Here is a 20,990-nt window from a genome sequence, read left to right as displayed (position 1 = left end):
AGCTTTGCGCGCCTTATTCCTTCTGATCTCGTCACACTGTCCGGGGACAGCGTCATCACCTGGTCTTCAGGAGGAGGTGAGGTCTTCTATGCAGCGGTACCGTAAATCTATGCATGTTCATGAACTGGTCAACTTATTATCTAGCGAATAAATTACCAAGCAAATAAATGATCAATTAAGTTCAGTTTGTTTGAAAGATTGGATGGTCAGATTTTGTGTGAAAAAGTTAATCTCACCTCCTCAGATTTCCACTTAAGTGGAAATGAAAAATATGGGTGTAAAAAGGAGGTTCAAGACTTTCACACCATGGAAATTAAATCCTGGTTGAGGTCGTGTTACATCATGCATGGGTAGGTTAAGAAGGACATTTTGGAACTAAGCCAAGATTCTTTGCTGTGTTTCAGAGGCTAATAACATGAGCTGGAACACATGGCTCCTCCTGCTATTCTATCCGTTACAAAGTACATTAAAGAACAGAGCTCCAGTCAGTCTCGTGTGAGTGCCTCACACCTGTGGATCTCTCTGGCTGTGATTTTCAATGGAAGCGTTTCTGCTGCAGTTTTCCAGCACAGGTGTGATCCTTGCTGCTGTGTTTCTGTGTTTGCTTGTTTATTTTTTCTCCATTGGTTCCAGCTCTCATGATGAAGGTAAAGAGCCTCCAGGACCCAAACCGCTCCCACTGCTTGGTAACCTGCTCATGCTGGATCTGAAGAAGACTCACCTGAGTCTTTCTGAGGTAAACGGTCAGAATACCAAGTTTTTTTTATCTCCGGTCAGTAAAGAGACACAAATTTCCAATAGTTTGGATGATGGGAGCATGTTGTTACCATGGTTGAAGTGCAGAGGGAGCGTTGCCAGGTGTAGCCAGAAATATAAGCAGGAGCGCGCTGTACGCACAGATAAAAAGCAGCAACGGCAACAATATATGAGAAACAAAAAACACTGTAAGAGAAACTGGTTATTTTACATTAAGTGCATAATTATTCATATTTGTGACAATATTTTTCCTCTTCCTGTTGGCGACGCTTTGTTAGGTTTTTATTAATTTCTGTTATAATTTTAACATTAAACACCACCAACGGTTTGTACATTAAGCAGTTTTTTTTTGTATATTGTGCTTGATATTGATTTGACTTCTGAGGTCGCCTATATGTGTCTAAGCCATGTTTAATGCTGCGTTCAAGACACCTCAGAAGTGGGATATATTTCCATAAACACGGAACCATTGTCTGCATTTACTTAAATTAAAAGTATTTATTAACATTAAAACATTAATGTTACTTAATATTTAGAAGCATTTAAAACATAACAAGTTTCTGTTAACATTGAAATATATTTTAAATATATATTAATATATTATATATTTATAAGATATGCATACATACCAAATAAGATCATGGAAAGAAGTCTTACAATTGTAAATAATTACAGAAAAATACTACATCAAAGGTTTACGCACACAGAGTAGAAAACCATAAAAAGGAAAACCAATTTAATTCATATCTGTGAATATTTCATAATGTCTCAATTTTTTTACATTTTCTGTCTTGAGGGTGAAACAATTGGCCTGATTTCTGCAAGAAAAATATAGGCGAAAGGGGATTAAAGCCATTTTTGATTGTGAACAAAGAATGTGGCATTTAAATAAATAAAAAGGATATATTTTATTAAGGAGAGTGAAACGAGACAACATACGTTTTGCATAGTTTGTCGGTTTCATCTGATTTACATTTCATCTTAACTTTCTGTCTGTGTTTGTTTATCGGTCTGGCTAGTGTCTGGTAATATAACAATAAATTTCATTTCAATGAATATTTTATTGTGTGTAAAATGTTTTAGATTAAATGTTTTATAGATTTTTTTATGGAGGTCTGTCAGACGATTAGTTTGGGTCAAATGACGTTTGTTTATGTTGTTGATGCTGAAACCGTCTATACTTGGCCAACGAATCTAATTCAGATTAAGCATTATTTTTATTCCTCAATCTATCCGTCTGAAAGTTGACATTTTTTGTGTTTGGTTGCTTATCTCTTAACCTATTTTAACAACTTGCTGTTTGTTTTTCTGCCATACAGCTGTCAAAGCAATATGGCTCTGTCTTTACGGTCTACTTTGGCCCCAAAAAAGTGGTGGTGTTGGCGGGATACAAAGCCGTCAAGCAGGGACTGGTCAACCTTTCAGAGGAGTTTGGAGACAGAGACATTACCCCCATATTTCATGATTTTAACGAAGGTTTAGGTACGAATTCAGCCCTCACTTTAATCATTCACTTTAACTCAATGAAGATCTCTTGTGTGTAGTGTTTGGGTTTGAAAAAATAAATGATTCCTCTATAGGAATTGTGTTTTCTAATGGAGACAACTGGAAAGAAATGAGACGCTTTGCTCTGTCGAACCTACGAGACTTTGGTATGGGCAAGAGACGAATCGAGGAGAAGATCATCGAGGAGTCGAAGTATTTAAAAGAAGAATTTGGGACGTTTGAAGGTAAAACTGACAATGACAAACAGAAGGTTTTGATAAGACTGAAAAGAAGTTTAATAGTCTTGTTCGCCCGTTGCAGGAAAAGCGTTTGACACAACACACCCTGTTAGTCTGGCTGTTTCAAATATCATCTCGTCTATTGTGTACGGCGACAGATACGAGTACAACAACCCTCTCTTACACGAAATGGTGAAGCGAGCTTCTGAAAATATGAAATTGACGGGTTCAGCTTCAGTTCAGGTACATCCACGACGTATTTGAAGCCTATATGTTGACAATTATTCCTGTTTTTTAGTCATTCAGACTCTTCAATTCCGCATGTTTTGTAGCTCTACAACCTATTTCCTTGGCTTCGACCTTTTGTAAAGAATCGGCAACTTATCGTGGACAACCTGCAGGAAAACTACAAAGAAATCGAAAAGATTGTGCAAGACCTGAAGACAACTTTGAACCCTCAGGATCCCAGAGGATTTGCAGAGTCGTTCCTTATACGGCAGCAAGAAGACAAGGTACTTTATTAGTCTCTTTGATGCCACGGACCCCCTTTTATCATGCATATGTGAGGGACCCCCACCCATATATTTTATTCAACTCTAATGCTGTTATGTGTACTATTTATTTAGTTTAATTTAATTTTAATTCATTATTTATTTATATACATATACAGTAAACTGACATTTAGTTAATTTAACAGATTGTTTTTTAATCTGCTGTTAATTTATTTATCAACTTTATATTATATAACTTTTTATACCCTTATTTATTTAATGCACATTTTACAGTTATTCTTTAATTTTTTTCACAGTTTTTCCTCTTGATTTTTATGTTTTTCTTCCAATAAGAAAAATAAACATTTTATTTTCTGTTTAATCTTATCAGCCCTGTATCACCGAGTCAATTTGCAGCAATCGACTTTCACCAAAAGTACAATTGCAGGGTATTTTTATAAAGTATATAAATATGTAAACAGATTTGCAGTATACTTAGCATATTTTAAACACATTTTAGTGTTTTTATTTATCACTACGGCAAACAGTTTGTTTTCCTAAATAAGAGTTCTTTGAACTTCCAATCAATAGTTGGGGTTACAAAGGTAAAGTCTTATCAACTTCTTATATTGTTTGACCAACAAGTGATTAAGTTAGACCAACAAGAAAAGAAAGTTGTGCAAACCTATTTCGGAGTGAAAAAGAACATTTAGTTCTGACCGATAAAGACCGACAAATGTTTACTGATATTAAGTTGTTTAAACTAAGTATCTGGTTGTATACAATTATAATGATTAGTTGTGCAAACTAGAGGAGCACTAGCTAAACTAACCAGCTTGTTGCCACTTTAAAATCAACTTGCATACCTCACAGACATGAAACTGCAGTGATCCTCATTAAGGTATTATGGGAGTCCAACAGAAGCAGCTGTTTGTCTCTTGGTTTGAAGTCTAAAAAACTCAACGAAAGTGTATATAATTTAAATGGCCCGTTTTCAAATCACAACAACATAAAGTCGTGCTTCAGTATATCTCTATTGGCCCCAATATGCACATTTTTGGACTTAAATTCCTATGATTACTAAACAAGAAATCCAAGGAAGAAAGTGTCTCTTACATGTACATGTCGTACATGTCTTTCAAGCATATCCCATAAACACAGCAGAATATTTGATTTCCATCTGAATCACATAATTTAAAAGTAGACATTTTCAGCTTTCTAATTACATTTGATGTTTGTGTTATAGTTGAGTTTTGGATCAGTTTACTGACGCGATTCACAAATATGTGTGCGGAGTGGAGATGGAGACGGCTGACACTGGGCCATGTGTACTTTTACAGTTTTTTGAAAATGTTTTGATTTTCTATAAAACATGAATTACAGTAAAATGTATCTTTTTAATAATTAAATTAAAATGTAATTAAATTAAATGCATTTTCTGCATTTCAATATATCACTCCCAGTGTACTTATTGAAGCATAAAATTTAAACCTAATTCAGATATTACGACATATAATCTATAAATAAAACTATATGTTTGCTGTATTTTCAGTATATGTAAAAATGCATTCCTAATTTGTATGAACCAAAATCCACTCAAGAAAATCATGTGTGGCAGATACCAAAGTGAATCGTCTTTATTTGTGCAGGACGCTGGGGTCAAGAATAGCTTTTTCCACACGAAGAATCTGTTTTATTCGATTAACAACCTGTTTGCTGCTGGCACGGACACGACGACGACAACACTACGCTGGTGTCTTCTGCTAATGGCCAAATATCCTGAAATACAAGGTATTGTTGATACACCTACGGTATAGAGGAACAAAGATCAATGCCCCAAGATAAAAAAAATCTGTCTTTTTTCACAATTTTGGGTTCACATGTGCTGACCAATCAAAATAAAAAATTCAGCAATCCTTTACATTTTTTGCTATTCCTGGCAATAGCGAAGGTTCAGGAGGAGATCGACCAACTGGTGGGTGGACGTCAGCCGGTGGTGGAGGACAGAAAGAATCTGCATTACACAGACGCTGTGATCCATGAATGCCAGAGACTGGCCAGCATAGTTCCCGTAGGTGTCCCGCGCAAAACTACCTGTGACGTTCACCTTAATGGATACTTCATCAAGAAGGTCAGAATAAAACAACACACTCAAGAACACTTTATATGTGCCTGCATTATACTGTTATTTAAGAGCATGCCAGACTTTCAGATACAGGAAAATTTCAACTTTTTGAGGATGCATGTCACAAAGCAGATATGAAGAAATCTAAAGGCAGTCCTTGTTCAGTCCTGTGTTCCAGACAACTTGGAGTCTACCTCTTTTGTAATTGCTATAATTGGTGAAAGATCACATGCAGGGGTGCCAAGTCCTGCTCTTGGAGATCTACTGTCCTGCGTAGTTCAGCTGCAACCCTATTCAATTTTTCTAGTAATCCTGAATATCTTGATAAGCTGGTTCAGGTGTGTTTCATTAGCGTTGGAAATGAACTTGCAGAAGGGCAGATCTCCAGGAGCAGGATTGAGTTCTCCTAATAAAATGTATTCATTGTCTTGTACATGCAAACGTGATTGAAGGGGATGTGTGACGTTTCAAATTTTGTCTTGAACACATCATTAGAATTCATCTTTTTCTATATGAAATCTACATCTTTTTTACATCTACACAATCTAACAGATTTCTAAAATATAGTTACACAGAATGAAAGTTTATGGAGGTTAAAGGAGTATTTCACTTTCAAAATAAATTTTCATAACTTACTCAAACCCATGTCATCCAAGATGTTTATGGTTTATTTTCTTTAGTCAAAAAGAATTGAAGGTTTTTCATCATATAGTGGACTTCAATGGACTCTTAGGTCTTATCTAGCGAAAAAATCGGTCATTTTCTAACAAAAAAGAAATATGTATATGCTTTATAAACACAAATGCTCCCCTTGCGTAATAAATATAATAAAAAACTTATAACCAGAAAAATCCATAAAAATGACTGATAAACGTCACTTTTCTCCCTAAAACACATTTCATTGAAGACTGGGAAAATATACTTAAAAAGATATCATTTTATAATGCATAAAGTATAGTGTAGTATCACTACATTATTATTAGTCACCCTTTTGTTTGTCACTGCGATTTCAAAATTTCTAACCAATAAAAAGTATTAAATTTCTAGTCAACTTTCAAAACAAAGTAGGCCTATTTTTTTCCTTAAAAATGAATGAGATGAATTTGGACATTCATGGTTTTGGAAGGACAGGGACGACATGAAATATTTTTAATAACGTACCATTCTAAAATCTTATTCTGGTTCTTTTAGAAGACATGTAAGGTAGCTATAACATTTAAAATGTATGTGATGAAGACACGTGACTTTCCAGCAGTGATGTCAATGGTAAATGACTTGAGTTTGAATGTGTGTGCAGGGGACCAGTGTGTTTCCTCTCTTGGTATCTGTGATGAGAGATGAAACCCAGTGGGAGACGCCCGACATCTTTAATCCACGACACTTTCTGAATGAGCAGGGGCAGTTTGTCAAGCGAGACGCTTTCATGCCCTTCTCTGCAGGTGTGGTACACTCTTATTATAACACATGTGAATGTGCTCATTTGCATTTCCCTTTATTATATTCACCTTTCTCTCTCTCTCTCTCTTTCTCTCTCTCTCTGTCTCTCTCTCTCTCTGTCTCTCTCTCCCTCTGTCACTCTCTCTCTGTCTCTCAGGACGCAGGGTGTGTTTAGGAGAGGGTTTGGCCAGGATGGAGATCTTTCTGTTCTTCGCGTCCCTCGTTCAGTATTTCCGCTTCACTCCTCCACCCGGAGTGTCTGAGGATGATCTGGATCTCACACCACTTGTGGGGTTTACACTGAATCCGTCTCCACACAAACTGTGTGCTGTGAAACGGTTTTGATAACTGTGGCACTGAAGATGGATTTAAAACGCTGAATATGCGCATGAAAATGTTCTCATAGAATTACATTATATTCACATTTCAATAATTTCAATGGTGTAAATAGGTTTGTGATTCACATCTGCAGATAAGGAAAATGGAACACAGCTTTAACTCCACATGCTAAGACAATAACAGATAATGAACGTGGGAAAGGGCGGACATATATGGTGTATAAAACAGGTGCAGGATAGTCTGTATATAAGGTAACAAATGATAAAAAGGAAGTTATACGGCACAAAAAAACGAACCCTAAACTGGTGATAAGTTTTAATGTTATCGAACACAAATCATCTACACTAAAACAATGTTATAAATTTAATATCAAAGAAATTATAACCAAACACAGACCGGAAGTTAACTTGAAACCCTCTTTACAACATGAAAGAAAAGAGTCAACGTTTGGTGATGTCATTGCTCAATCCCCTACTAAGCAATGGCTGACCTATGAAAGAGATTTTTATCATTAATGACATTTTAAAGAGGTCATAATGACATTTTATTATACAGATTGAAAAAACAAATACCACAAAATATCACAGAATCCATAATATTCATTACCAAACTTGGTTTTCCCACCAAAGCGATGTCACTTCCTGAAGAATGATGTCCTTAGGGAACTGGCTTTTGTTTGAAAAACTGCCCGTTTTACAGATATCCATCAAATAAAATAATACAATTTAGTGAATTAATAAGTCGACACACATCAAATACGTGTGGTTAATTTATTTTGGTTAATTTATTTTGGTTAATTTATAATCAAACTGGAAAATAATACACTCAAAAAAAGATATTTGAAGGTTGTTGGTTTTTTATTCTTTGACATAACTTGGTTCTTTTGTGTTGGGACAACTTCATTTTCTTTGACTAACTAAACTACAGAGATTGAGTTCCCAGCATGCTTTGCTCTTATGATTGGATTTAGGTAGTACATTTTAAAATTGTCGTAATATTTGTTGGAACGCTTTTCCTCTCTGCATCTGTATTTTCACTTTCTACTTTTAAATCCTTGCTGAAAACTCGCCTGTTTCACTTGGCTTTCTGTAACTGAACCTTTTTTCAATATGCTGGTTTTTTTATTATTGTTTTTTTATTAACTGCTCTGTACGGTTTGTTTCTTTAAGAATCTTTTTTATTGTGCAGCACATTGTTCAACCTCGGTTGAGTTCAATAGTGCTATATAAATAAACTTGACATTGACATCATTTGTGTTTTGTTTTTTGGCAGCACTTTACTGACAAACGCTATTGACTTTGATGCGTCCTCTCCCTCACTCATTTCAATGAATTGTATATTCGAAAAAAAGGAACAGCACTCCATTACAGTTATATAAAGAACAAGAAACAAATGAATTTTGAAATGATCTGCAGAACTGCATTAAATATAAAGAATTTTTTGTCTTCCTTGTTTTTTTTTTGCCAGGGCACTGGATGTGTAAATTCATTGGAATTAGGTTACTAAAAACAACCTCTATGTAAATAAACTAAACATAACTTGCTAACTTTGTTGTCTGTAATTTCCCTGCATTTGAACTGACACAATTTAAAATGACCAATGCAATGTTCAAACTCAACAGCATTGCATTTCCCAGGTCATGAAGTCGAAAGGTAGGCAAATGTACTTTTTAGATTCAACCAATCCCTGTGGGCTGGGGGATGCATGACGTGCACGTTTTTAGGTAGCTTAAATATTTATAGGTATGAAAATGTTCCAAGGTTCATTGTTCATAGTTCACTGTTCAAGGTTTGCCTTCGAGTTTAAAAAGCTTGCTTAATGATTTCATGAGGTTCTTGCATGCTGTGATAATTGTTTTATTCTCTAAAGGACCCAGTTATTGGGGACTACTGTTTTTGCATGATGTAACAAGATTCCAAGGAATGGGAAAAAGGAGGCGGGAACCGGCAAACATTGAACAACAAACTTTTAATTTTGCGGGGGCCAGTCTCGGCGGGGCTTAAGCCTTGGCTGTAATACTGGGCCAATATGTTGTTATATGTTTATTTCAGTAAAATGACTGCTAAAATTGCTCCCGGGATATGTTTTTTGTAACAAAAAAAAGGTTGGTGTTACGGACATACGAAAAAGGGTCAACATAAAGGCTTAATTCAAAAGAGTAAATTTATTATAGAAAAGATGTTCAATTAAATTAAAGTAACAAAAATTGTTGCAAGCATAATGGTTGGAATAAACCAAAGAGCAAAAGAGGAAAGCGCCCAAGTAAACGCAGTCCTGATGATACCATTGGGCAGCGAAGCCCCTTATGTGCCAGACCTCAGGCGTTCACTAGAGGGGTCTTGCAAAAACCAAGATAAGGGATTAAGCTGGGATTTTCCAATTATCCTGGATGAATTAAGCACTGACTTATTTGCATGAAAGCAGGCAAAACGAAGCTAAATTGAGTTATTATGGAGAATTATTCTTTGTCTTACAACCGGACAAAAATTTATCCTATTGATTTATCCGTCTGTTCCGCTGTCAATTCTGATTGAAATGAATGTGTTTTACAGTCACTCCATGGTGTTCTGTAGTTGCATCATTTTCATTTTCCTGCATTAAAATAATAGATTTAACGTTACTGTCATTCATCTTTAATCATGAAGAATGAAGTTCATATTGCTGTCAGAGGTTTGAGGAATACATATCAGATGTATATATAGTGTCATGATCCTGTCCTTCCTGTCAGTAGTTTCCTGGTTCTGTGGACAGGGTCATGGCAGTACCACGTCTTTGTGTTTGTTATGTTTTGTGTGTAGCCCGTGGCCCTTGTTTTGACTTTGCACCACGTGTCCTCCGGTCTTGTCTTTTAGCTCTGCCCTCTTGTTTACCGCTATTCTCATCCCATTAGTGTTTCATTCCCCTCACCTGCCCGTGGTATCTCCTTGATAGTTCCTGTTAGCTTTGATTCCCATCACCTGCCCGTCACCTTCCCTGATTTATCATCTCTCGTTTTCCCTAATTTTAGCCCCAGTTCTCTCATTGTCCCATGCCGTTTCGTTTTGTGCCCTCGTCCTGCTATTGTGTCTTGGTCCAGAGAGTTTAACCTTACGTCCATGTTTCACAAGCCTTGTCTTGACTACCATTTGGATTATTGTTTATCTTTGGACTTTCTTTGTTTTGCCCCACCTCTGAGGGTGATGTTTATACTCAGGTAAGAATGATTTAGGGTTACTGTCAGCTACATGCATTTATTCTTTGCATTAAATGACCGTAATAGGCTACAAGTTATTGTTACAGATGATCTGTGATTGCTGACTGCCTTATCGCAAATTTCGAGGTGCCCTGTTTCGATCCATGACTCCGCCAATAGAATTTAACAGCGACTCCCACTAAAAGCCACCCCAATTTTTTGAAGCACCTTGGAAATCACGAGTGTGTCAGAATTTTTACTTTGCTAGTTGTAAGAATTATATTTTGTATTCTCAGGTGAACTCCATCCAGGGTGTATCCTGCCTTGATGCCCGATGACTCCTGAGATAGGCACAGGCTCCCCGTGACCCGAGGTAGTTCGGATAAGCGGTAGAAAATGGAATGGAATGGAATGGAATTCTCAGGTGAGTTGCTGCTAGGGGACAAAGGCTATGCCTGCGAGGCGTTCCTGTTGACTCCCCATGCAGACCCCCAAACCCCAGCACAGCAGGCTTACAAGCATGAACGTGACAGAACGAGGGCTCAACTGAAAAAATAACTAAAAATCATGCACCACCTGAGGGTTTCCCTAGACAGGGCCTGTGACCTGACTGTTGCCTGCACAGTGCTGCATAACATTGCCAGCCTAAGAAACGAAAAAGCTCAAAGAGATGGAACAATACTGCCATCTGCCCTGATAACAGAAATTGTAGACTGGTCAGAGAGCAATGAGTAGCAAATTATTGGTTCATTTTGTTTTGATATAGCCTGTCCTTGAATAAAGGATAATGTATGTCACTCTTTCATGTGTTTATGCTTTTTATTTTGCATTTGTAGCACAATGTGTGGTTATCTTCCAAAATTTAAGTTCCACTTTACTTTACCATTAACATTCAAATACATTACATTAAATGTAAAGGATATTCATGAAAAAGGTAGGAAACAGCAATGTTTTTTTATTTTTATTTTTATAAAATTGTATTCTTAATATGTAGTATACTTGATATTTTTGGGAAAGTAGACTAGAAATAATTAAGTTACTCAGATTAACTAGTTTTTTTTTACTTTCAATTTACTCGTTATTTAATTGTTTTACCAAAGTTTGAGTATAACAGTTAAACTTTTTAGTGTAGGCCTACTTACACATTCAATCCGTTCGCTATTTTCTGCCAGGAATTTTCGGTTTTATTATACCGAATTATTTTTCGGTTTTATACAGCCGTATTTCCCTTTATTACATATTATATGTTTTGCGTCTTCATATGTTTTCATTATGTGCTGTTGCTCAGTTGGTGAGACGTATGTTGCACAGGTTTTATACATTTTTGCATCACTGATTCTGTGATGGACCACGTGGTCTATTTAAGACATGATTGTGCACTCATCCCAGCTATCTACACCTTGCTTGACCTAGATGGGCGTTCTCATCCTGGCTCAGCAAACGTGCAACGGACTAAACTGGGATGCACTGATTAAAGGCAGGGTGGTTGATCTTGTCCATAAACATTTTTGTCATATTAATAAAAAATCTCTTTACATCCTGATAGTAATCAAGAATTATAGTGATCAAATATTTTTTTTATAACTATATATCATCTGTGAAAGGCGTAGGACCAAAAAAACGTTGCCCAATCAAAACATTCTGGCCGAACGCTGTGACTGGTCACGTATACATTTTCAGCCAACGTTATTTGCATAAAGCTTACCCTGTTCACGCAGACATTATACGTCATCAGCGCGCTCACGACTGCTGTGTTAATGTAGAGAAATTTGTGGACAAACAGCAACAAACTTTCCTGTGGAACAGACAAGTAAATCTACACAACAAAAGTCAGTTTTTGAAAATGCCGCGACATGAATTAACGACGGAGACAGCTCCGGCAGGCAAAGGGTCTGAAAGACGATACCATGGTTCAGGGCCGGCCCTGGGCATAGGCGGAATAGGCAAATGCTAAGGGCGCCGCCCACCCCTTGGGGCGCCCGAGCACCCAAATTATTATTTTTATGAATATATTTTAATTTTTTTATTACCAATACTACTTAAATATTATGGATTAAAAAAAGCGATCGTCCGATAAAGACAAAACTACAACATTGCTTTCCCGAATCCCGATCCACCCCGGTCCGACTGAGTGACGCATCAATCTCCCCCGCCCCCGCCCTGCTGAAAAACAAAACAAACATCCGTTACCTGTGTGTGATTGTGAGTGACAGATTGCCGAATTCACTGACACTGATAAGTTGTCATTATGTCAAAAAGGCCGAAGCCATCTGGTGCCCAGGGAAGAAAAAAAAGAAGAGAAGAGGAAGAAAAACGCGAAAAAGACAGAGGTAGGTAATGATTAGTTTATCTATGTTGCATTAAGTTAGTTCAACGATGCCTGTAAAGTTCGCTAATTTGAATTAGCTTATGACATAGTTAGTCGAACTTGTGCAGTATTTTATGGTATTTTTATTTGAATTGGCTAAATTAGTAATGTTATATGTATTATTTTTTCAGGAGATGTTTTACTTTAACTTCACTACATTTGAAAGACAAATATTGTACTTTTTACTCCACTACAATTCTGTCAAGGTCCTTGAGTAGAAAGTAGTGACATATAAATCTTTATTTAAATGAGTTCTGCATAAAATGTTGCTATATAAACGTAAATCTTTATTTAAAATGAGACAAATCAAAAGACAAATCAAGACAAAGCTGTGCAGTTTGTTTCTGTGTAAGTTTAATAACAAAATTCCTGGGGCACCAGGTGAAATCTTGCCTAGGACAGCAAATTGGCCAGGGCTGGCCCTGCCATGGTTGTCATTATATGTGTTTTTGCAAATGTTACATTCACATGAAATACAAACATGTTATTTTTCATACTGTTTTCTAATGAAGGAGCTCCCCATCATCAGAGACATGAAATTGGCAGTAAAATGGATAAATGTCAAAAGACAAGTGTTCAGAGACCCTCTGGAAGAGCCTCTTTTCCTCGCAATGGACAAGGAGGACAAGGAAATGGCGATTCATGGTTTTACTTTTTTTTTATCTTAAGGAAGACTTCAAATGTTTTTTGTGTGAACACATGCGACTAAGAGTTAATGATTTTTTTTCAAGAGTCTAGATGTTCTTAGAAATGCTCGGTAATATAAGAAATGTACAAATTTGTTTTAAATTTATTTTGAATTCTGAAAGATATTTGACATATTCTTTACTTTGTGCCTGCTTGTTATAAGATCTACATGCATTAATTATGTAGATACTATGAACATTAAGTACATATTATATCGAGTGAAATAGAAAGCACTAAGCAAATCATAACTTCATAAAACTGTAGGTTATGTATTTTCTAGCGTTTTTATCTATTGTCCGTCACCAAAATCTATGCGGAAATAGAAACATAAGCAACAAAAACTGTTGGTAATGCGATCGTTGCTAAACCATATCATGGTTTGTCTTCATTTCTGGCATGAGACTGGATTGTGTGTCCTGAAATGTGTGACGCTTCTGCCCGCCCTCGCTGAGACTGGTGGCCTGGATCGTGAGTCTTAAAACGAGTGGCTGCGGGCCTGCAGCTGGATACTAATGTGCTCCAGCGGTTGTCATTGATCTCATTCTTCATGGCTGTAATGGAAACACTTCTCCTGCACGTTTCCACCACAGGAGCTTTGCTCGCTGCTCTCCTGGCGCTTTTGGTTATTTATTTGATTTTCTTTGCCTCCAAATCTCCAGAAGAAGAACAAGAACCTCCAGGACCCAAACCACTGCCTCTGCTGGGAAACCTGCACCTTCTGGACCTCAAACAACTTCATGTGAGCCTCTTGAATGTGAGTGGGTTGTTCTTTAGGTAAAAGAAAATCCTTGTGGGTTATTTGTAGAGTTTTGAGAAGGTCACACGGGACATTGTCCGGGAGATGTTTTGAATGTCTTCCTTGAAGTCTTGCAAGTTACAACTTGTGGAGTGTGATACAAAGCGTGATTTTTTTTTTGTCCAAAGCTGCCCTCAGGTAAAACAATATCTTTCCTTAGAAGAAACGGGACTGGGGATTACTTTTAAAGAAGTACAAAGAAGTTTGTTCTTATGTTATGTGCCGCACTGGAAGTAATAATGCATTTGCCTTGTCATCTTACTAAACATTCACTTCTTTTTTATGGATGACATATTACATCAGACATGCATGTATTCAACACACTCTCTATGAAATGTTAATCCAGCATTGTGTAAATACTCCGAGAGAAAACAAATCCAACTAACAAAGTCCATGTTTTATCTCTGTTTTTTAAAGGATTAAGATTTTGTAATATTAAAGTCTTGGCGCGGACAGATCATCGTGAATCTGTAATACAAATGATTAAATACAATGTATTAAAGCCTCTCACAGGTTTAAAAAGTTATAGTAAAAGTTAAAGAGTTAAGAGCTTCAGGCCTCGGGCGACCCTGCACAAGACAGATTAGTTTTGGAGACTAGATGTCTGTCAATGTTTACAATGTTTTACCTGTTCATGTTTGATTCTACTGTTTTAGTTATCCAAGAAATATGGTTCAGTGTTCAAAGTGTATTTGGGACCCAAGAAGGTGGTGGTTCTGACCGGATTCAAAGCAGTTAAACAAGCACTTGTGAACCAGGCTGAAGAATTTGGCGAAAGAGACATAATGCCTGTTTTTCAAGACCTAAATGAAGGACACGGTAACCCATCAATTCAATTTACAGTATATGACTGATATTTTCATAATTTATCAGTACGAAGACGTCAAAATGTATGTATGGAACAAATGTTGTTCACAATATGAAGGGAAGCTGACACGGAAAATAAAATTGTATTTATTCCAATATAGAGATTGATCCAGTGTTCGAATTTAATCAAGTTTTATGGGGGTCCCCACCATGTTACTTTTTTTGGTGGGGGTAAGTCTCGCAGTATACAATTTATACAAAATACACAATATGTTTGATCATAATATGCATTACTATATACTATTTATTAAAAACAGGTTACATAAAAGAACAGGCTTCTTTTACTGTATTTTGGATCAAATCAATGCAGGCTTGGTGAATATCTCGCTTGGCATTGACCTTTGAGCTTTATCATTTTGGCAGGTATTGTTTATGCTCTAACAGCAACATTACACACTAACTAAAGTTTGAAAGTTCGCATCACAGGGAATGGCTGCTTTAAATGCAAGAAACTTGTTAATTAGATATTAAAAATATAAATTGTGACAAGACCGGCTGTCAGTCTGTGATAGTGTTGTAGGGATTTTTCAACAATTTCAGTGCAGTATACATAGTTACGTCCAGTATGTGGCGGCAAGGGACTGTTATGAGTGAGTCTTGTCTTAGATTAGGGCGGGGTGTTTAAAATTTAAAGAGACCTAAGGTAAAATATTGTAAAAAATGTATTCATGACATTTACCGTATCCATGACACGAATTTAATCACAATTTTCACAATCATTTTAACACAAATAAGTCTATTTTTACTGGTCCCGGATCGCCCCGGCCCCCTTCAATTCCAGCACTGGATGGATATTTATGTTAAAAGCACAGAAAGATAAAATCAAGAACTAAGTTCAAATTTAGAAAAACAAGATCAAGAAGTCCCAGAAAGCACACAAGGATTGAATCTGTATATTTGGTAAATTTCCAAAAAGGTTTCACAGATGATGATTGCGTATCTATGATCCGTAGACGTGTGAGCAGTGTTGGGTGTAACTAGTAACTAGGTAATTAGTTACTGTAATGTAATTACCTCTCCCTTGAAAAAGTACTGTTGATTACTCTTATTTTCCTGTTATTGAATTAGATTTGTTAGGTGTTATAATTTAACTAAATACTGTGTAATGTGTTTTTGATGTTGTTTCCACTATTGAATATAACCCTGACTTGAAAATGTATGCTTTAATATATCCTTCTTACATTTGTATAATATGGTCAGTTAATACTTTATGTAGTTATTTATTCATTATTTGAATTAATAAAGCCGTTTCATGTCTATCCTTGAATCAATTCTAATTAAGGTTGATGTAGGATATAGAAAGTAATGAAATACTTTTTATTTGTACAGTTATGTAATTCGTTCCTTGTAATGAATTACTTTTTCAGAGAAATTTACCCAACACAAATCACTTGATCAATTCATTTTTCATGACAACAAATTGAAAGAGAGAGCAATGTTTCACTGCAGGAATCGGCTTTGCAAATGGTGACGGATGGAAAGAGATGAGAAGATTTGCTCTCTCAACCCTTCGAGACTTCGGTATGGGAAGGAAACTGAGCGAAGAGATGATTGCGGTGGAAACGCTGTATCTGCGAGAAGTATTCGAGGCGTTCCAAGGTAAAGCGACCGCTTGTGTCTACGTCGTCTACATCGTACAGATTGTTGAAATCAGTCCGTTCTCTGTGCAGGAAATCCTTTTAATACAGCCCAACCTGTAAATTATGCCGTTTCCAACATCATCTCGGCTATTGTTTTTGGAAAACGGTTTGAATATGACGACCCTAAATTTCAAGAGATGGTGAACGTGGCAAACCTGAACATGAAAATGCTCGGCTCCACTGTCATACAGGTTCTCTATTTGTTGATGTGGATCTTCATATAGTCGTATTCTGATTATTCAGACATTGAATTGCATGTTTTTTTCTGATGTTTGTATCCGTCTTATCTTGCAGATCTATAACATGTTTCCAGCACTTGGGCCTTGGCTGAAGACTTGGACACTGCTCATGAAAAACATAGACAGCAACAGAACACTAATGCAGGGGCTGGTGAACCGTTTACGAGAGACCTTGAACCCTTCAGACTGCAGAGGATTAGTCGACGCCTTCCTCATCCGCAAACAACGCATAGATGTAGAATATCATGCATACTTGCGTTTGAAATATGTATTCTTTCCCTCATTAATAACACATTCCTCCAACAGGAATCTGGAGAAGAAGATTCACAATTCCACGATCGAAACCTGATCATGACTGTGGCGAATCTGTTTGCTGCCGGTACGGACACCACTGGCACGACGTTACGCTGGGCTCTGCTGCTCATGGCCAAATATCCTCACATACAAGGTCATAGGTCAAACCGCAAGGTCACACGTTTCCTACAAAAGGTTATAAGAAGTCTTACTGATGGGTTGGTGGTCTTATGGGTCTGTAGATCGGGTTCATGAAGAAATCGACAGGGTTCTAGCTGGATGTGAACCCGTTACAGAGGACAGGATGAATTTACCATACATAGACGCTGTGATCCATGAAACCCAGAGACTGGCCAACATCATACCCTTGAACCTGCCACATATGACCAGCTGTGATGTTCACTTCCATGGATACGTCATTAAGAAGGTCAGTTCTGCGCTCACTTTACTGTGTGTGTTTTCCAGCTCAACATCTTTTTCCTAGGGGACTTGCGTTCTGCCACTGCTGACGTCTGTTCTGAGGGACGAGAACGAGTGGGAGACGCCCAACACTTTTAACCCCGCACACTTCCTCGATAAGAAGGGTCAGCTGAAGAAACGCGAGGCCTTCATGCCGTTCTCTGCAGGTATCAGACATCGCAGTTGAGATTCAATAGATTTAAAATTTAGATAGATTTAAAACAGAGTGATCCATATCACATGAATAGCCATTCACTGTAAAAAAAGATATTTGCTGCCTAATATATATATATTTATATAATATAATATATATTTTAAGTAGAATTAACATGGCTTTTTCAACTGGCAATTTTAAGTTTTGGCCTTGATGAGTCCATAAGACATAAAGTTTAGTTGATATAACTTAAATGATCATTTAAAAAATTTAAATGCCTAAAAAGCCAAGTTATTGTCCTTAAAAGAACAAGGCAGCAAATATTTCTTAGTGTAATGGGTTGTTTTCACCATAGATATAAACTTTCACCCCAAGGTTATTGTTTGGACATTTTCTAAGTTTAATTAACCCGGGATTGGTCGTTTGTCACCCAAACATGATTTTTAATTCTTTAAACCACATGTGACACAGCATGCATTACAGTAAAGTATGTAATGATTAACATGAATTCTTTTGACAATAAGCAACACGATTATTTAGCGACTGTTCTGTTTTTAATATTGTCACCATATGTTCTATGTAGGCCTGGACTTGAAAGGATACTTCGACCAAAAATGAAAATTCTGTCGTCATTTAATCACCCTCATTGTTCCAAACCCGTTATTAATGTATTTGTTTCGCTGAACACACAGGTCGAAATTTGGGAATATTTCAGATCTTGCCCCCTATTGACTCCCATAATAAGGAAAATAAATGTGGGGGGTCAATGGGGGGGGCGAGAATTGACATTCTTCTAAATATCTTCCGGTGTCTTCAGCAAAACAAAGAAATGTGTACATGTTTGGAACAATCTGAGGGTGAGAAAAATTTTGACAGAATTAAAATTTTGTGTGAAGTAAATTGAAAGTTCATTAAGACTGCCTCTAGTGGGCGTACTCCAACAGTTGTAAGATTGCGAAGTGCAGTTAAAATCCACTGATATTATTTAGAGTTCCATACGAAATGAAAAATCATCTAAAGCCTATCAGATATTGTAACACATAAAGTATGCTTTACTGTGTTTTTTGTTGTTGTAAATGTAATGTGTATAAATAGAAACATTTGGATACTGTGCACATTATTGTACAGTAAAAATAGTACAGTTGTGTAATATGTCATTCCAAACACATTCACTCTTATCTTTTAGGGCGAAGGATGTGTTTAGGAGAGGGTTTGGCCAGGATGGAGCTCTTTCTGTTTTTTACGTCCCTGCTTCAGCATTTCCGCTTCACTCCTCCACCTGGAGTGTCTGAAGATGAGCTCGATCTCACTCCAGTCGTGGGTCTTGTCTTAAACCCTTCACCTCACAAACTGTGTGCAGTCAGGAGGGCAGAACAAAATACAACTACACAACAATGAGTCAAAATATTAGCACAAATTTTCATTCTCTATGGGTCTAATTATTGTAAAGATATTTGCTATCAGCTGTTGGCTTTAATGTCTGTGTATTTTCAGTTCTTTTAGACGAATGTATTTACCAAGATTCAATAAAATGTTGTTAAAATCAGTTTTGTTTTGATTTTTAAGAGAAGACAGGTACAGGCCTTGGTCATCTAATTTGGAATGGCACTGTCACAAAAACAAGGGTCCTGATTCGGGTGATGTAAGGTGGTGTCAGTCTGCCTTCACTTTCCAATTTCAAGCTTTGACAAGACCTTGCTCAATATTAGGATATCAGGGTGATATTTTTACAAAATGTTTTATATGCAGAACGATTTTATGTAGAAAACGGTAAATCACAGAAAAAATTGAAAGTACGGATGTACAATGAATATTGATGTAAAAATGTCTTTAACCATATGCACCTGTTGTGATGCATCTTGCTGTTGTTTGTTTTCTATTATGCATTACAGAAATCCATTTCGTTACACTGTACTTGTATATGTCTAATGACAATAAATTGAATCCAAAATTGAATCCAACATGTAAACAGATTTGTTCCATTTCTTTCATTAAATGTAGATGTACAGTATCTGAAAAGCTGGCATTGTGTAGATGTTTGCGATATACTGTGCATTGCATGGGTTTACAGGTTCTTTAGCCCAGGGCTTCCCAAAGTAGAAGATGATCTCAAAAAATAATAAGTGTAACAAAATATAAAAATATTAGTTAGGTAAAAATGAAACCAGGCAAAAAAAAGCCATTTGCTGACTGCAAGAACAAGGGCTGGCAAATAAATTTGCGAATATAAAATGAACATCACATGTGCAGGATATTGTCTATGCATTTCTTTAATGTTAAATAACACTGTATTTATTATACAAAAAAAAAAAACACTACAAAGGACAAAACAAGACATGATTGATAATAAACTAAATTAAGGACACCGACTCACTCGACTAGGAAAACAAACACTTTGTACAACACTAAAACTAAACTTACAAGACACGAGTTTAAAGGAACAAGGAACATGGGGTTTCAGGTTACAGAGACAAGAAACGGCGTACCATTTCAGCTAACATGGAACAGAGTACAAGGAACATAGTACAATCCAAGAGCACAAGACAATGAACATGAGGATGTTTTAAAGGGGAACAAACACAGGATTATTAACAAGGGGCATGTGTGGGGGATGAAACAATAATGCAATTACATTTTACATTTACATTTATGCATGTGGCAGACGCTTTTATCCAAAGCGACTTACATTGCAGTTTTCCTATACATTTTGTTTTCTAAGTACGTGCAATCAAGTGCATGGCAGGCAATATATAAGCAAAGCCATGTCTTTCTCACACAAAACACAAGGCCTATGCCACGACTTGGCTGCAACACAGGAATTGACATGACATGATAGCGGAATCATGACACTTTTAACGTTGTTTGCCACAGTTTTTGTCCATATCTGTTGCCAAAAATTATCTGAAAATGCCTGACTGCCAACTACAATGAAGTTAGTATAGATTCTGGTCTGGTCAGTTAAAATCATACATACTGGAAAAAACATTGTGTGAAAATTTAACCTTGATATGATATCTATAATTAGCACATATCTGTTTGTTTGTATTGTACTGATAACCTTAATTATTACAGTATAGTTCTTTGAGCTGTGTTGGTTCAATTTAAAATCCTATTTAAGTCTGTCCCTTAGTTGTATCTCATAATAAGTATTTTTAATTATATAATGAAAATTTTACATGAAATTCAATGAAAATAAAGTTTTAACATATTTCCACCAGACATTTACCTGCAAGTCACGTACCTGCAACAGCTCGATAAAACGTCTCCGGTTACTTTCGTAACCTTGGTTCCCTGAGAAGCGGGAACGAGACATTGCTGAGAACCGCATATGAAACTCCTCCCCTTTTTCACTTTTCCTGAAGTCTTATTGGATAAAGCCAGTTGAAAAACGCGCCAATTGTCGCAAGAATGCAACAGTAGGCGAGTAGGCGATTCGCGCCGC

At 36.7% G+C, this 20,990-nt stretch overlaps 2 protein-coding genes across 2 annotated transcripts; both read left to right on the top strand.

Annotated features, from left to right (window-relative positions):
• Positions 1-473: 473 nt before the first annotated feature.
• Positions 474-8,122, top strand: LOC130426593 (cytochrome P450 2K6-like). Its single transcript, XM_056753449.1, has 9 exons — positions 474-736; positions 2,076-2,238; positions 2,337-2,486; positions 2,563-2,723; positions 2,813-2,992; positions 4,621-4,762; positions 4,918-5,102; positions 6,394-6,535; positions 6,691-8,122. The coding sequence occupies exons 1-9, from the start codon at positions 539-541 to the stop codon at positions 6,876-6,878; spliced, it is 1,509 nt and encodes a 502-aa protein (XP_056609427.1). The 5' UTR covers positions 474-538; the 3' UTR covers positions 6,879-8,122.
• Positions 8,123-12,910: 4,788 nt separating this feature from the next.
• LOC130426592 (cytochrome P450 2K1-like) lies at positions 12,911-19,509 on the top strand. Its single transcript, XM_056753448.1, has 9 exons — positions 12,911-13,853; positions 14,552-14,714; positions 16,212-16,361; positions 16,433-16,593; positions 16,697-16,876; positions 16,948-17,089; positions 17,178-17,362; positions 17,420-17,561; positions 18,735-19,509. The coding sequence occupies exons 1-9, from the start codon at positions 13,647-13,649 to the stop codon at positions 18,944-18,946; spliced, it is 1,542 nt and encodes a 513-aa protein (XP_056609426.1). The 5' UTR covers positions 12,911-13,646; the 3' UTR covers positions 18,947-19,509.
• The last annotated feature ends 1,481 nt before the right edge of the window (positions 19,510-20,990 follow it).

Source organism: Triplophysa dalaica, chromosome 7 (assembly GCF_015846415.1).
Source record: "Triplophysa dalaica isolate WHDGS20190420 chromosome 7, ASM1584641v1, whole genome shotgun sequence".
NCBI lineage: Eukaryota > Metazoa > Chordata > Actinopteri > Cypriniformes > Nemacheilidae > Triplophysa > Triplophysa dalaica.
This window is presented reverse-complemented; position numbering and strand designations above follow the sequence as displayed.

Excerpts from the sequence above, each read along its gene's own strand:
- LOC130426593 (XM_056753449.1), top strand. The coding sequence starts at position 539 with ATGGAAGCGTTTCTGCTGCAGTTTTCCAGCACAGGTGTGATCCTTGCT. Across the intron at positions 2,487-2,562 it reads AGAATTTGGGACGTTTGAAG|GAAAAGCGTTTGACACAACA; the intron begins GTAAAACTGACA and ends CGCCCGTTGCAG. Across the intron at positions 4,763-4,917 it reads CAAATATCCTGAAATACAAG|CGAAGGTTCAGGAGGAGATC; the intron begins GTATTGTTGATA and ends TCCTGGCAATAG.
- LOC130426592 (XM_056753448.1), top strand. The coding sequence starts at position 13,647 with ATGGCTGTAATGGAAACACTTCTCCTGCACGTTTCCACCACAGGAGCT. Across the intron at positions 16,594-16,696 it reads TCGGCTCCACTGTCATACAG|ATCTATAACATGTTTCCAGC; the intron begins GTTCTCTATTTG and ends CTTATCTTGCAG. Across the intron at positions 16,877-16,947 it reads TCCGCAAACAACGCATAGAT|GAATCTGGAGAAGAAGATTC; the intron begins GTAGAATATCAT and ends TTCCTCCAACAG.